Source organism: Eriocheir sinensis, chromosome 51, assembly GCF_024679095.1.
Source record: "Eriocheir sinensis breed Jianghai 21 chromosome 51, ASM2467909v1, whole genome shotgun sequence".
NCBI lineage: Eukaryota > Metazoa > Arthropoda > Malacostraca > Decapoda > Varunidae > Eriocheir > Eriocheir sinensis.
The window spans coordinates 12,133,171-12,151,631 of record NC_066559.1 but is presented as its reverse complement, the minus strand read 5'-3'; the positions used below and the strand labels follow the sequence as shown (position 1 = coordinate 12,151,631).

Sequence of the window (18,461 nt, the reverse complement as noted above, 5' to 3'; positions counted from 1 at the left end):
GCTCAGACCGGCAATTGTAGACCTGTACAGTGTCACAAAGCTTAATAACCATAATTAAGAGTTGCTGGAAGGCCGAATCAGACATACAGTACCACTACCACCATCTCCGCTGTTTCTAGAACAACACCCTGTACGAGTTGTATTTATATGTACAGAGTGTCGTTCTAGAAACAGCAAGGATGGTGGTACTGTATGTTTGATTCAGCCTTCCAGCAACTCTTAATATGTTAAAAAGCTTTATGAGACATACTGTACAGGGCTACGCTTACTGGTCTGAGCATGCACAGTTAACGAGAGACCAGTGTTTGTAAACAAAAGCGCCAGCTTTTGACGATGGGACACCAAATAACACAACATCGGGTGCCTTCAATACCATGGCATGCTCACAAACGAATATGGAATATCAAATTTGAGGCAGTGAATAATAATTTTTGGGGCAAAGTTAACTGATTTTTCTCTTTGATATATTGATTTTTGAGTCTAACATAAAAAATAACCTAGTGTTTTAATGTTGATGATCTATGTATGAAATCTCTTCACCGAAGATATTTCATACCCCGAATTTTTTTCATACAACACCGGGCGCCCGGGTCACGCATGCGCAGTAGGGAGGAGACAACGTTTTTTTCTGAGAGGCGGAAAAAAAGTAGCGATTATCGCTAGTTTGGTTACAAAAGTAACGAAGATACCGATATATATTCAAATAAGTAGCGGATGGCCAATAACCTGATTTTGTTATCAGCGATAAAGTATCGCGATATCGCCCAGCTATGCACAGACCCTTAAAACACTCCAAAGAAGAAAAAAAATCATAAAAAATTTGTACATTCGGCATATAACGCCGAGGGCTAAACTTTCAGGCATTTTTTATGTGAAAAAGGTGCGTGTTATACATTCAGTGGAGAGAGAGAGAGAGAGAGAGAGAGAGAGAGAGAGAGAGAGAGAGAGAGAGAGAGAGAGAGAATATCCATATCACCGAGATATCCACTCAGGCACTCAGTCTCAGCCTTACTCGTCTGAGAAAGAAATGAGGGACAGCATGAGCGCCTGGCTAGTATTGGTACTGGTACCGAGCAGTATGGTACTGGTACCATACCATATAGCTGGTACCGTTAGTACCGGTACTGGTACCATTACCTGCCCACCCCTATCGCTGAGTAGCGTGGCAACGTGGGTACTGTATTGTTGTTCAAGTGGCGCGCGGGAAAAACTGAGCTCAGCTGTGTGGTCGCGGCGCCGTGTGAGTCCAGTTGCGTGAGACATATGGTGGCCACTCCATATAATATCGCGTATAAGTGGAAAAAACGTGAAAATTATACATTTATTTGGATTTTGTACCCCGCGTTATTTCAAAAACACGTAAAACAAACTCACGTAAATCGAGAGTTACCTGTATCAAAGAGAAAAATCATTTAACTTTGCCCAAAATAATGATTATTCACTGCCTGAAATTTGTGATCCCATTGTAAAGAGTGCAAACAGAGACCAGTGGCTTGTGTTATCATGTGGCGGCGTGGTGTGTGGCCTCTCAGCTGCGTCTTGAGTGACGGAGTGAGTGCGAGTGTTCCGGTTCCCAGTGCTTTTTTACTGATGTGACTGTTAAAGTGTTAATGGTGATAAGTATGAATAACTGAATAAGTAGTGATGAGCCAGTTCACGAGAGACCAATGTTTGTAAACAAAAGCGCCAGCTTTTGACAGTGGGGACGCCAAATAACACAACACCGGTTCAGGCGTTTCTAGTATTACCGTTCATATGTACTATCGGATCGACTCATAACTGGTCCACAAGTGAGTGAAAAAACGAATATGCTTGAGCGATGAGTTACGTCTCCCGGGGGCACTTAATCTGCATGTAGCCGGGGGGGAGGGACCCAGGGTCACTCCGCCCACGGCCAGGATGGAAGCTGCCCTGGCTGTCCACTCAAACTCTCTCGACCCATGCAGTGACAGATGGTCCACTTACTTAGTCCTCATTTCTTAATTTTATTAATTATACTGAATCTATGAATTTCACCTTTATTATGAAAAGAGATACACACAGAATGTATAAAATTATCTTATAAGCAGAGAGAGAGAGAGAGAGAGAGAGAGAGATTACAACTACTAATACTGCTACTGCTACTACTACTATAACTGCTACTTATATCACTATTACTACTACTGCTACTACTACTATAACTACTACTACTACTACTGCTACTACATACTACTATAACTACTACTACTACTACTACTACTACTACAGGTGCCGCTTTAGCGTGCGGTTTAACCGGCCATTTACACTTCAGCGTGCGGGCAACCATCAATCTGAGAATTTATAAATTTACCTATGTTCCTATTTTCTTCCTCCTCCTCCTACTACTACTACTATCACTTTTACTACTACTACTACTACTACTACCACTTCTACTACTACAACTATTACTACTACTAATATTACTACTATTACTACTACTACTACTACTACTACTGCCGCTACTACTATTACTATTACTACTACTACTACTACTACTACTACTAATACTAATACTACTAATAATAATACCAGTACAAATAATAATGATAATATAAATAGTAATAATAAAAACAATAATAATAATAATAATAATAATAATAATAATAATAATAATAATAATAATAATAATAATAATAATAATAATAATAATAATAATAATAATAATAATAATAATAATAATAATAATAATAATAATAATAATAATAATAATAACTGCAATAATTATAATAACAATAATAATAATAATAATAATAACAATAATAATGAAAATAATAGTAACAATAATAATGATAATAATATTAAAAATAATAATAATAGTTAATAAAAATGGAACATAACATTTATAGTCAGATAAAAATAACGATAATAGTCATAAGAACATCAATAATTGAATACATATTATATTTTTTTGATTACTTCTTTTCATTATTATTATTATTATTATTATTATTATTATTAGTAGTAGTAGTAGTAGTAGTAGTAGTAACAATTATTATTATTATTATTCTCTATTATTATTACCATTTTTTATATTATTATTATTATTATTATGATTATGATTATTATTATTGTTGTTGTTGTTTTTACCATTATTGATATAATAATAATAATAATAATAATTATAATTAACATGACTATTATTATTATTATTATTATCTATAGTATCCTCTGGGTAGGAGCAGTGCAGATTCTTCTTTTTTTTTTTTTTTACAATAAAGGAGACAGCTCAAGGGCACAAAAAAAAAGGAAACAATAATAAAAAAAAGCCCGCTGCTCCTAAAAAAGAATCCAAAGAGGTGGCCGAAAGAGAGGTCAATTTCAGGAGGAGAGGTGTCCTGATACCCTCCTCTTGAAAGAGTTCAAGTCATAGGCAGGAGGAAATACAGATGAAGGAAGATTTTTCCAGAGTTTACCAGCGTGAGGGATGAAAGAGTGAAGATGCTGGTTAACTCTTGCATAAGGGGTTTCGACAGTATAGGGATGAGCATGAGTAGAAAGTCGTGTGCAGCGGGGCCACGGGAGGGGGGGAGGCATGCAGTTAGCAAGTTCAGAAGAGCAGTCAGTGTGGAAATATCGATAGAAGATAGAAAGAGGCAACACTGCGACGGAATTTAAGAGGTAGAAGACTATCAGTAGGAGGAGGAGAACTGATGAGACGAACAGCCTTAGATTCCACTCTGTCCAGAAGAGCTGTGTGAGTGGAGCCCCCCCACACGTGAGATGCTTTCTCCATACGCCATACGAGGGCGGACAATATGCCTGTTTATATGTTTTTGTTTTATTCTGCTAGAAACAGAGAGAGAGAGAGAGAGAGAGAGAGAGAGAATGATTTGTGACTTGACCGACCAGGATAGAGAGGTCAGCTCAGGTGAGTCATTGGCTGGGAGCGTGGAGAGAGGGAGTGTGTTTGTTTGTTGGTTTGGTACTGGTAGTAGTATTAGTAGTATTAGTATTAGTAGTAGTAGTAGTACTAGTATTAGTGGTAGTAGTAATAGTATTAGTGGTAGTAGTAGTAGTGAATAATAAGAAAATTATCACACCATTATTTCATCTATTCTATCTATTCTGTCCTGTCCTACCACACGTAGATTACTAGTAGTAGCGGTAGTAAACAGCCTCTCGAGGGAATCTCCAGAGCATAATTCCTCCGAGCCACCTCCTTTGTGTTTACAAGTTGTCTCTGAATCTGATAATTTATAAATTTACCTATGTTCCTATTTTCTTCCTCCTCCTCCTCCTACTACTACTACTACTACGACTATTATTACTACTACTACTAATTATATTACTATTACTACTACTACTACTATTACTACTACAACTACTACTACTACTGCTACTACTACTACTACTACTACTACTACCACCACTACTATTATCACTATTACTACTACTACAACTATTACTATGACTAATATTACTACTATTACTAATACTACTATTTCCACTACTACTACTACTACTATAGTCCGGCAAATCTTAGGTGGCAGCTCTGACGTAGACAGCCCGCTAGACACTCGTGCTATGTCTCCAACTGACCTCGCGTACCGTGCCTCTCACACCCTTCTCTCTCTCTCTCTCTCTCTCCCTGTGTCTCTCTCTTTCTCTCTCACTCAAGTATAAAAACAAATATGGTTTTTATGATTGATTCTCTATCTGTGAGTGAATACAAAGAAATTTGTACAACACTTGGCAGCGTTGCCACCACGGCGTTGTCAGCCCAAGTCTGAGTCATGCTCCTCTCAACCCAACACACCGCAGTTGCCAGTTGCTCTGCCTGCTCTAATTATCGCATTTCTGCCATTTTTTAGTGTGTCTGCCATCTGTCATACAATGTCACCCATATTGTATTATGATAAAATATGGAGACTGTACCTATATATGGAATGCCAGGAGCTTCAAGCAAATTCTAATGTGAGTCATATGCAGGTGAATGGTGAGGTTCCGCTGGGGATGGTCAGGGAGTAGGGAAGGAGTGGTCACTAAGAACATTAAAATATTACACTTTGACCTTATTTTCACACCACCCAAGGGGTAAAGAGTCTTGGTGCGATTTTTTAAATAGGTTTATTATTATTATTATGCATTGCCGTGAACCATACTCCCCGAATGAGAGCGCACCCCCACTTTTCTCTCTCACGCACACACACGCACACACAGAGAGAGAGAGAGAGAGAGAGAGAGAGAGAGAGAGAGAGAGAGGAAAAAGCGAGGTCAGTTGGAGACATGGCAACAGGGTCTAGCGGGCTGTCTACGTCAGAGCCGCCACTTAAGATTTGCCGGACTATACTACAACTACTATTACTACTACTACTACTACTACTACTACTACTAATAATAATAATAATAATAATGCCAGTATAAATAATAATGATAATATTAATAGTAATATTAAAACAGTAATAATAATAATAATAATAATAACAATAATTAATAATAATAATAATTACAATAATAATAATAATAATAATAATAATAATAATAATAATAATAATAATAATAATTACAATAATAATAATAATAATAATAATAATAATAATAATAATAATTACAATAATAATAATAATAACAGTAATAACAATAATGAAAGTAATAGTAACAATAATAATGATAATAAAAAAAAAAATAATAATAATAGTTAATAAAAATGAAACATAACATTTATAGTCAGATTAAAAATAACGATAATAATCATAAGAACATCAATAATTGAATACAAATATTATAATTTTTTATTATTACTTTTTTCATTATTTATTATTATGTATTATTATTATTATTATTATTATTATTATTAACATTATTTTTACTATTTTTTATTATTATTAATATTATCATAATTTTTATTATCATTACTATAGTCTGTTCACTTAAGCAAGATTCCTGGTGCCTAGGCAGGTTGGTAAGCTTGCAGCTGATTGGCTGCTCCGCTCTCCTGCTAACACTCATGTTGGACCACATCTTGCATGCTCAAGTGAGACATGTTTCTTTATTATATGCCATAGCTCACCTCATATACGAGCTACCCAGTTTTGGTTGATACCATTAGACTCAGCAGTAACTGTAGAATCAAGATGTATTTTAAAAACTCGACAAAACAAATAAGAAAATGGTATTACGATGAGTTGAACTGTGAAGATGTTAAAAAAATGTTTATAACATGTTTTACTTATGCTCACTGTTTTCAACAGTTGTTCATTGACTGCAGAAATATATTATTACATTAGGTAGGAAAATTTATCGTGAACACGATTGTGTGATCAGAATTCAGTTAAAGCTCTACGTATTGAAAACAGAGTTATTTATAGCAACATTTCACTGGCCCCAACCATCACAGTGCTCGAGACACCCTGTATGATGATGTTAAAAAAAATGAGTGTTGCGCGCGCCATGATGGTTGGGGCGAGTGACATGTTGCTATAAACAACCCTGTGTTTTCAATATGTGGAGCTTCATTTGCATTCTGATCACACTATTGTGTTAAAATAGTGAGCATTATTAAAACATTATTATTATTACATGTGAACAGACTATATATTTATTATAACTATAATCAATTTTATTATTATTATTGGTATTATTATTATTATTATTATTATTATTATTATTATTGTTGTTGTTACCATTATTGATATAATAATAATAATAATAATAAAGATGACTTATTATTATTATTATTATTATTATCTATAGTATCCTCTGGATAGGAGCAGTGCAGTTATGCCTGTTTATATGTTTTTGTTTTATTCTGCTAGAAATATATATATATATATATATATATATATATATATATATAGAGAGAGAGAGAGAGAGAGAGAGATAATGATTTGTGACCTTGACCGACCAGGATAGAGAGGTCAGCTCAGGTGAGTCATTGGCTGGGAGCATGGAGAGGGAGTGTGTTTGTTTGTTGGTTTCGTAATGGTAGTAGTAGTAGTAGTAGTAGTGGCAGTGGCAGTGGTAGTAGTAGTAGTAGTAGTGAATAATAAGAAAATTATCACACCATTATTTCATCTATTCTATCAATTCTGTCCTGTCCTACCACACGTAGATTACTAGTAGTAGCGGAAGTAAACAGACACCCTCGCCATAGACCGACAGGTCTTCTGGTGTCTGTTCTTCCTATGTATTTCCCACCTCCTCATTCCTGTCTCCTCCCCTTTCTTCCTCTCCTAATCTGCTTCCTCCTTCCTTCCCCCTTTCGCTCCTCCTACTCCCTTCCCTTTCCCTGGCTACCTGGAGATTAACGCTACCTCTTCCTGTGGAGTGTCAAAATTCATCAGTGTTCTTCTTTTTAGTTTCACTCACAAATTACACAGATACGAGTCGAGGTGATAGTACGTGTCAACGTGTGGTTTTCAGGTTCTGTAAGTTTTCTAAAATACAGATAATGAAAATTTGAATTCATCCATGTTTTTTATATGAAATATCAATATACAGTCATCCCTCAAATAGTACAGTTTCCAATAGTATGGTTTCGGTTTTATACGGATTGTCATGGAAGAATTTTTCTAGGATTTTTAAATTTCCCGCTTGTCGCACAAGTAGCCATGGCATGAGTGGTAACACTGTTTTACCAAAACACCTGCTGAAAGCACCGCAAAGCGTTCGAGAAACGTGTTCATTTTGCAGAAGAATTCAGATTTCGGAGAAGTTACGTTTTGGGATGAGTTACTTTGCGGTAGTTAGAGCATACCACGTGAATGAGAGCAGTGTTCGCTGTGTAAAAGAAATTCTTGCTGCAGTAACTGCCAGTGCTCCAAGAGTGCTGCAAGAGTGGAGATAAAGGTTGTCCTTTTACTAAGCCTCGTCGTTGCTATGGTAACGGCGTCTCACTCGCAGCAAAATGGCATACACTGAACTTCCTGCCAGTGCGTTTGAGAGAGCGAGTCGGGACGTCTCGGTTATCACCGATAAGGTTTTACATTATCAGTTATCGGGTATCGGGAATAAAGTTTTCTGTTATCGTGCCCAGCTATGCCCATTTTCATTGAATCCATTTCCCATTTTCTACTCCATTCATGCATCTCATTTAAATCTTCCTGCAGTTTATTACAATCATCCTCATCTCTTATTTTTCTAAGCAGTTTGGTATCATCTGCAAACAAATTCGTGTAACTCTTCACTCTTTCTGGCATATTGGGTAGGCGGTGGCCGAACTGGTAGCGTACTGGGCCCACATTCACCGCGTGATGGACGACGCGGGTTCGAATCCCCACGCTACCACTCAGATTTTTCAGTCACCGCCGAGTGGCTTAAAACTACCCACATGCTGTCCTGAAGACCACCCATCAACCCGGACTCTAGAGGAAGCCGTCCAACCGAATCAAGAACGAGTTCCGGGGGGCAGCATGAGCCAATGCAAGATGGCGCCACTATAAACACTCGCCTGCACCAGAACGGGCTGGGCCGACCATCAGGCCCCACCTGGAAGAAGCCTTGGGCCGACCATCAGGCCCCACCAGGAAGATGCCTACCGGCGCAACAGGCAACGACGTAAAAAAAATAAATAAATAAATAAATAAAAAATAAAAAATAAAATCATATATATATATATATATATATATATATATATATATATATATATATATATATATATATATATATATATATATATATATATATATATATATAATCCCTGTTTAATTCCACTTCTGACCTTTCTCCAGTCTGATTTCTCATCTTTCAACATGGTTCTCATTTCTCTATTTTCTAGGTCATTTTTCATCCATTGTCATTTACCTCCCCAATCCTCCTCTATTTTCTAATTTCCACAGCAATCTCTTACGTGGAACTTTATCAAATGCCTTTTTTGGGTCAAAAATATGCAGTTCCCCCGTCCATCTCTCTACTGCACTATATCTATTACTCTTGAATAAAAACATATTAGATTTGTGACACAAGATTTACTTTGTCTGAATCCAAATTGACTTTCATTTATTATCTTCTCTCTTAATAAATGGTCTACCCAGTCTTTTAATTATCTTCTCACACAGCTTGCACATGACGCTTGTTAGAGAAACCAGTCCATAGTTCAGAGGCTCTTGTTTATTTCCATTCTTATATAATGGGACCACATGTGTCCTCTTGCATTGCACTGGGACTTCCCCAGTCTTCACTGAACAACTTATAATGTCCTGAATTGGTTCTATTAACTGTTGACAGCACTCTTTTAGTACTTGACTCGATATTTCATCTGGACCCATTGCCTTTTTCCCATCTAGTGATTTTAACCCCTTCACTACGGCCGTGCCAAAACAGCGCCCCGCGCCATATCCAGGATCGCCACGGGCGCCAAATTTCAAATGTCGCTATTGAATATAACAAGTTTTCAGCCATATACTCAACATAATCATCACATATTATGTATGAAAACATGCAGAATTAAATGGTGCACATAAAGAAACTCACAACAGCCGGGCCAAAACAGCGCCCCGCGCCGTATCCAGGCTCGCCATGTCGCTCTTGAATATAACAAGTTTTCAGCCATAAACTCAACATAATCATCATATATTATATATGAAAACATGCAGAATTAAATGGTGCACATAAAGAAGCATAAATTAATTGATAATTTTGAGATGTAATCTGTATATATATATATATATATATATATATATATATATATATATATATATATATATATATATATATATATATATATATTTTTTTTTTTACGTTGTTGCCTATTGCCGGTAGGCATCTTCCTAGTGGCCTGATGGTCGGCCCAAGCGTCTTCCAGGTGGGGCCTGATGGTCGCCCAGCCCGTTCTGCAGGCGAGTGTTTATAGTGGCGCCATCTTGCATATATATATATATATATATATATATATATATATATATATATATATATATATATATATATATATATATATATATATATATATATATATATATATATATATATATATATATATATATATATATATATATATATATATATATATATATAGTAAAACCCGATTATCCGAAATGGAAGGGGAAGCCTCTTCGGATAAGCCGATTTTTCGGATAATCCGGATTTATGGCCGCCATTTTGATCGTCGGCATTGTGTCTTGCTTTCTCGTTTGGATGAATATCACTTTGATCTTGCACTTTGGTGATGTAGAAAGAAGTGAGGTCGAAGCACATGTAGAACGCGATGCGACTGCCCAGTGTGAAGTGTGTGACGCGACTGCCGCCGACTGACGATGTAAACAATGAAACCAAAGAAACACACGCTACGCTAAACAAAGTAGTACGCTTAAAACATGTGATGTAAATGTTTTATTGTATGTTTGTCTGTGTGTCTCCTTGTCTGGACCAGTGTATGTTGATACTTGTGAGCGTTGCAGATCTGAATTTTGAATGTTGCAGAGTGCGATTGTGAATGGTTGTGCAAGCTTGCAAGTGTGACCTTGATGCATCGTGCAGGTGGAGACATAGTATGATGACTCATATTATCGCGCAACTTCGTATGTTGGAAGGGAATGTGGCATGGAGTGGAGAGAAGTCGTGTTTGTGTCGTTGTCTTGAGAGTACGGTGTGAGAGTAGTCGTGCAGTAGTTTGTTCGTTCGCCGCACCTACGTCCTTGCTGGGCGAAGTGCGCGAAGGTGTTGAGAGTTTGATTAATGTTTTTTGTCTAATACATTGATCTATTCGTTACAAGCTATTTCGGCAATACATATTAGAAAGCATATTCATTTTAACTGTTCTTATCAATTTTAAATGTGTTAATATAGTACATATGTAGTTACTTTTATTTATTTTTGATGTTTTATAACGTTTTAGTATAGAAAAAAAAAAATTTAATTGCATTATCCAGATCAATTTCGGATAATCCGGTTTTTCGGATAATCCGCTTTCGGATAATCGGGGTTTTACTGTATATATATATATATATATATATATATATATATATATATATATATATATATATATATATATATATATATATATATACAAATATATAGATAAAATAACTCATATATTGGCTAAAGCAAGCCAGGATGCAGTATGTGTGTCCTCGGATATGGTACGGGGCACGCAAGGACGCAGTGTACGGGGCACGCAAGAACGCAGTATACGCGTCCTTGTGTTGAAGGGGTTAATATCTCTTCTCATCCACTTTTATGTTTTCCATTCTCTTGACACTTCTCTCCTCATCCCTCTCTTCAAATTGTCTCTTGGGTAAATACTTTCTGAAGTTTCATTTAATATTTCACAGATTTCCTTGACATCCTCAAAGACTTGGTACCCCACTTTGATCATGTTTACAGCTTCTTTTTTTCTGTAATTTCTTATTTATATGTATATAAAAAAAGTTTTGGGTCCTCCTTATATTCTTCTATTATATACTTTTCATACTTTTTTCCTTCTTCTCTCCTCACTTTGGTGTAATAATTTCTACCTTGTCTATAGCCTTCCCTATTTATGGCATTCCTCTCCGTTTTAAGTGTCTCCATGCTTTATCTTTCTTTTTCTTTGCTTACAAACATCTTGTGTTAAACCACTCTTTTTTCCCTCTTTTCTTTATCACATAATACGGTACCCACTTTACTACACCTTTATTGTAAGTTTTAACCCTTTCCTTGCGCGCGGGACGGGACGCGACTATCCCCTCAGGCGCAGTCAGGCAGCCCAATGGGGGGTCTCTTTTAACCTCTGTATCTCAAAAACTATTCATCACAACTAAAAACCAAAAACACCATTGGAAAGAGGAGGTTCAGATCTATAGGAGTCGGTTATGTATGCCTCTCTTGCGAATGTACATGCACGTTCAGGGAGTGTTGAATGTTAACACTTATGTCTGTGAGTGCGGGATGATCAGCCATATTGCGAGAACTGCGGACATCTCTCCTTCAGATTCTGGCAAGGGAGCATTGCAAACTGCAATATTTACAACTATTTGGTCAAAGAATCAGTCGGTGATAGGTGAAGCTATGCAAAAATGTCACTATATTGGGCAAGAACATCCACCAGTTACTCGTCCGTAGATTTGCCACGCTGGGCTGATATGATTTTCCACCAAATTTAGTGAAAAATCCACTCAATTGGCAATCCTGTGTTGTGAGAATTAGTGTTGGAACACTCTCATATGCGGGAGATTTGAGTGCGGGTGGAGGTTGCAGCGAGCGTTTAGCACCACCAGCAAATACGCCTAATGCTCGCTGCGAGCGTTTAGCCATGAAAGGGTTGAGGAAGCAGTCATGTTTTTGTTGTAATTTTTTCATTCTTCTTTTCTCCTCATGATTCTCTAATCCAATCCTTCCGACATTTTAATCTAAGCTTGTCAGTATTTCTTTCACTTTCTTGAGTTCGTATCTCTATCTGTGGCCTCATTGGGATTTTCTCCTCCTTAACACCCATGATTATCACACTCTTCTTCTTTTCTGCAATTCTCGAACCAAGTCTTCCTTATTTCTCATTACCTAGACCCTCACGCTCCATCTCCACTTTTCTTTCCCTTTCTTGTTGTTCCAGGATTTCGTTTGGAACTTCCTTTCTCCTTTTCATTTTTCCATACATTTATTTCTGCATCAACTATTTTCTTAATCTTATTTTCCACATCTACTTCATTATCACTATTTACCTTTACACTTTTCGATATTTCTTCCTTGACCACTGCCTTTATCTTGTCTTCAATGTAATCATCACTGGCACTTCCCTTTTTCATTTTTTTATATTTTCCTCCTAGTTTTCTGACTTCTTCCCCCCTGGCAACGGTAGTTCCTTCTTCAGATCATCCATGACGTCAACAAATTTCCTCAGATCCTCCCTCAGACCCTTTACCTCTTTCTTTGAGTCTTCTATTACTGTCTCCAGTCATGTAATCCTTGTCCACAATCCCGGTGCTGGCATTTGGGCCGGCAAAAAGCCTGCAAAGCCATCAGCCTCATAGACAATGTCCTCCCCACTCGATGCCATCTTGCCCAGGCGGGTCCAGCTATGGCAATGTTTTCACTTACATCGGCAACTTCTCTTTTATTTCTTTATGTTCACTTATCCTTTTGGGAGACAGGATCTACCCTACTGCCCTATCCCCGGGCCCTGACCCCACAAAAATTGGTAAATGCGTCCAATTTCCTGGTCAATAGGCAGAGTGGATCGATAGTGTTGTTTATGTCCCAGGGCTTGGTGTGTGTGTGTGTGTGTGTGTGTGTGTGTGTGTGTGTGTGTGTGTGTGTGTGTTGGACTACTTCAAGCAGCAGGTTTTACGCCAGCTGCAGCCAGCTCACGTTTGAGCAAGTTGCAAGTGCTCATTTCTCGGTACCTCACCCACACACCACACCCCACCCCACCCCCTCCCCTCAGGACAGTAGCACTCTAGTAGAGCAAGTCACGGAAAAGTGAGGGGCCTGTCGGCCGCGCCTGTTTGGCCGTGAAGCCTTGCAGTGTGGCGCTCTAACTGATTGAGCTACCGGAGTGTGTGCGTGTGCATGTGCGTGTGCGCGTGTATTTACCTAGTTGTGACATATGGGAAAAGAGCTACGCTTGCGCTGTCCCGTCTCCATATCCGCTCTTATCCAACTTTTCCTTAAAATCATGAATGTTTTTTGCACAAAACACCACCTCCTCCCCCAGTTTATTCCATAGCTCAATGCTTCTGTTTGGGAAGCTAAACTTTTTCACATCTCGCCTACACGTGGTCGCCCTCAACTTCTTTCCATGTCCTCTCGTTTCTCTCTCATTCCACACACACAGGTCCTCTCTGTCCAAATGCTCCACCCCGCTCGCCACCCTGTACACCGCTATTAGGTCTCCTCTTTCTCTTCTTCTCTCCAGGGTTGTGAGCCCCATGCTATTGAGTCTCTCCTCATAAGTCCGATCTCTAAGTTCCGGTACCATCTTAGTTGCCACTCACTTCACTCTTTCCAGCTTCCTTATGTTTTTCTTTTCGTGAGGAGACCAGACCACTGCTGCATACTCCAACCTTGGCCTTATCATTGTAACTATTATTTTCCTCATCATCTCCACGTCCAAATACACAAATGCCGTCCTTATGTTCATCAGCAAATTCATAGTTTGTCCCGTTACCCTGTTGATGTGTTTGTCCAGTGACATGTTCTCTGAGACAGTCACTCCCAAATCTTTTTCTTCCACTCCTCTGCATATTATCTCACTTCCCATCTTATAATCATATTCACATCTTCTTCCACTCCTACCAAACTCCATTTTTTTACATTTCCCAAGGTTGAACTCCATCTGCCATGTACCACTCCACTCCCATATTCTATCCAGGTCCCTCTGCAATGCCTCACAGTCCTTCACATTATTCACTCGTCTCAATAGCTTTGCATCATCTGCAAACAAACTCACATAGCTGGACACTCCGTCCACCATATCATTTATATAAACAGCAAACATTATTGGTGCCAACACCGAACCTTGTGGGACCCCACTCATCGCAGGGCACCAGTTGGAAACCCTGTCCCTGATTATTGTCCTCATTTCCCTGTTAGTTAGGAAGTCCTCCAGCCACTTAATCAGTCCATCACCCACTCCACCCCTATTTTTAATTTTCCAAATTAGTCTTCTGTGCGGTACTTTGTCGAATGCCTTTTTCAAATCCAGGGACACTCCATCTGCCCAGCCTTCTCTCTCTTGTCATAAATCTGTCACCCTTGAGTAATAACACAACAAATTGGTGACACAAGATCTCCCTCTCCTGAATCCAAACTGGCAATCCGAGATAATTTTCTCACTTTCTAAGAAATCCGACCACCTGTTTTTAACCAGCCTCTCGCATATCTTCGCAACCACACTAGTGAGTGATACCGGTCTGTAATTTAATGAGTCCTCTTTCTTTCCTCCCTTAAAAATTGATACTGTTTGCTCTCTTCCAATCTTGTGGTACCTTTCCTTCACTCAGGGAGGCGCTCATTATGGAGTGCAGTTTCTCTGCAAGTTGCTCACTACATTCTTTCAAGATCCACCCTGATACTCCATCCGGCCCCGTCGCCTTTCTTACATCCAGCTTGTTCAAGCTTTCCTTGACCTCCTGCACCATTAACTGTATGTCCTGCATAACCCTTCCTCTTTTCTGGCCCGGTGGTTGTACAAATTCGTCTTCTTTTGTGAAAACTCTATGGAAGCTGTTGTTCATCACTTCTCCCATCTCTGCTGGGTCCTCATATGTAGTTCCATCCATTTTCAGTTTATTAATTGTTTCTTTATTCTTTAATTTGCCGTTCACATGTCTATAGAATAGTTTGGGTTGGTCTCTGCACTTGTCAATTATATCTTTTTCATATTTCCATTTTTCTTCTCATCTAATCTTTGTATATTCATTCCTTGCTTGTTTGAAATCACTCCACGAGTTGATTCTTCTTTGTCTCCTCCATCCCTTCCAAGCTTCCTCCTTTCTCTTTCTAGCTGCCTCGCATCTTTTGTTAAACCACTCCTTTTTACCAACATCCCTTTTGGTTACCTTGGGGACATATCTATTTTTGGCTTCCTTGTATATCTTTAAAAACTCCTCCCACTTATCCTGTGAACTCTTGGCTTTGTACAGCCCACTCCAATCTGCATTTTCAAAAAAAGTTCTCATGCTAACAAAGTCTGCCTTACAGTAGTTGCTCCTCCTAATTTTGTGATCCTTTTTTCGTCAATCCTTCTCTTTTCTGTTACTTCAAATTCCACAACCGCATGGTCACTCTTTGCTATTGGTGTGTGTGTGTGTGTGTGTTTGTGTGTGCGCACACATGCACTGGTGTGACACAAGAAAATAATTTCAGTGGGCATGGTCTGTTTACAAGGTGACAACAAAGGTGGTGGTGCAAGATGATACTGTGAGCACACAGTAGAGCATACTGGAGCAGGAAGGATGAAAGGGTGGTGTGCAGCGCCAGATATGCAATATACTAACCTGAGTAGCTTTTAATCTATTGTAGATGATAGTATCCATAGTTCTTCTATCAGCGGTGACAGTGTGTGGTGGAACAGTTGCTGGCTGAGTTAAATGCGATGATGAGCTGGGGACCTCCAACAGATCATCAGCAGGTCCATCCACCTGTATGAAGATAGGTTATTGTTAAATGCAATAATGTTATACCGAATTTGATGGCTTATAAGATGCATGGGCTATAAGACACCCCCCTCAGTTTCAGCAGGCATTTGAAAAAAATATAAATGGGTTTGAACCACGAGTGTCAGGTGAAGATTTTTCTCCTGACATTCGTGGCCCTCCCCACTATCAGGTCATTATTAAAGTTTCACATGTATTCAGATCATTATCAAATCCCAATACTTTACATTTAAAACCCTTAATATTTGCTGGGGCCTACCAGAATTGGTCCTGCTTATAGACTCGAGGGTACTGCTTGGAGATGTAAACAAACATGGTGGAGACAGTGACATTCAGAGGGGTAACGGGTATAAAGTTTATGCATCATATTTCTTTATTATTATTCTACATCATAAGAATAGTTGTTGTAATATTCTAGTACATTTTTAAAACATAAAGAAGTGTGAAATTTCAAACTTGAGTGTGCTTCAGTGTTTGTTGAACGTGTGTGTAAAGTAAGAATGTTAAACGATAAGTGCAAAATGGAGAAACAGGCACTTGTAAATATCCAATAATAATCTATCTTCTCAATATCTCGTCAATATTATCCATGTATTGTTTGTGTTTATCAGTCCAACAAAGTTACAGTTTTATGATAAAGGTCTGTCTTACCTCAATGATCCCTGTCTACTAAGGAAACGTAGTGTGTCTTGCGCATGTTGTCAGGTTTGGTGTACAACCGTCCACTAGTTTGTTTAGGTACAAGTATTGTCACTTAATTTTCTTCCTGGCTGGTGTCATATGAAGTAGTGGTACCGTAAGTACTACTGTTATACATTGTAACTTTAGAAAAGAGTTGCCGTTGTTGCTGTAAAAGTGATTGCCACCTTGTTTATGTTTGCGGAGAGGTTTGCAGTTTAAGTGCCATTGCTGTACTAAAACTTCAATAGCCAGTGACCCTAAGTTGAACCTTGACCTTATAAGACACAGGGTGATTTTCAGGGACATTTTTTTGGGAAAAAAAGTGCGTCTTATAAGCCGTGAAATACGGTATGTACAGTAAATCCTCGATATAATGGACCCACTTATAATGGATTTCGGATATAACGGACAAGGTCAGACGGTGAGAAATTTACAGGGACCGACCTAGAATATTTTTTTTAACCAACCAAGCCCGGTAACTACAATATCGTCTGCTAGCCACCTCGCCCTCCTCCCTTTATCTGCTGTCCCATCCTCGGGTTACTGTAGTCTTCTTCAGCCCACCTGATGAAATATCTTCATCCTTGTGGTTCACATTTAAATTAAGAACGTATTTACACCACAAGAAAGTCTTATGCATCAATCCAGGACGTAAATGTAATGGAAAATATGCTGGAGTAGGTAGGAAGACACCTAATAAACGGGCGCAAGCCACTCCCGGTGAGGTATATATGGGAAGTGAGGAAGGTGCTGAAGTGCTCCAAAGACCCTTCCCATGTCCTCACTAACCATTTCTCTATTGTCTCATCAACACCAAAGAGTAGTTCAGCATGCTCTCTAAAGAGAGATCCTCTCTCTTTCTACACCACACTACATTCACACAACACACATCTTTTCCCAAAATTCAAAATTCAAAATGGCATTCAACAACAGTGCCTCAGAGTTCCTGCCTGGGGGGGGGAACACAATTTCCCCTAGGGAGGATTCCCCTTCTGGCTGCCGACCTGAGAGGTGTCTTGATAACTTCCCCCCCCCAATTAGTCCGTTATATCAAGGGTTCACTGTACTCTCTATTAGAACATACCCTAGATCTTTCAATTCTTTTGACATCTTCGCTTCAACTAGTAAGGAAAAATTACCTGGGTAGTGGCAATTTGGTTGTACTGCTGAAGCTGTGGTGGGAGGGTGATACCATTCTCCTCAAGGGCTTGGTTCAGCTTGCGCTGGATTATTTCTGCTGCCCGGCTAGCCTGAAACAAAATGGTGCAATTGGTAGGTGCAACTGATAAAAAATATTTACCAACATATACAATGCACTGGCATATAGGATGTACACAAAATTAAACCAAAGTTGGAAAAATAAAACTGTTAAAGATTTCCTAGACCCTGCATACACAATAAAAAGAGCTACCGTTCACCTCAAACCATATCTGTTACTCGACAAACCTTAAATATTATAATCTTTCATGAGCTGGACTGCCATAACACAGGACTAAGACTAAGCTACTGATACAGGTAACTCTCGATTTACGCGAGTATTGCGTCCTTGAAGAGGTCGTTTAAATAAAAAACAATGTAAATCAAACAAGAGGTAGGTTTCTGTCGAAAAATAAATATTCACTTCATTTAGTGGAGAGAGAGAGAGAGAGAGAGATAATATCCATATCACCGAGATATCCACTCAGGCACTCAGTCTCAGCCTCACTCGTGTGAGGAAGAAATGAGGGACACCATGAGCGATTGGCTAGAATTGGT

The 18,461-nt window shown here is 38.6% G+C and overlaps 1 protein-coding gene across 1 annotated transcript in view; it reads right to left on the bottom strand.

The window, feature by feature from the left end:
• The window catches only part of LOC126982750 (transcription initiation factor IIA subunit 1-like), a gene marked incomplete at its 5' end in the record, with an annotated part of 38,984 nt that overhangs the window by 10,564 nt on the left and 9,959 nt on the right, over nucleotides 1–18,461 (bottom strand). The window contains 2 exons of the mRNA XM_050835074.1: nucleotides 15,867–16,010; nucleotides 17,846–17,956. Coding sequence (XP_050691031.1) covers nucleotides 15,867–16,010; nucleotides 17,846–17,956 — 255 coding nt within the window. The remainder of the gene's footprint in view (nucleotides 1–15,866; nucleotides 16,011–17,845; nucleotides 17,957–18,461) is intronic.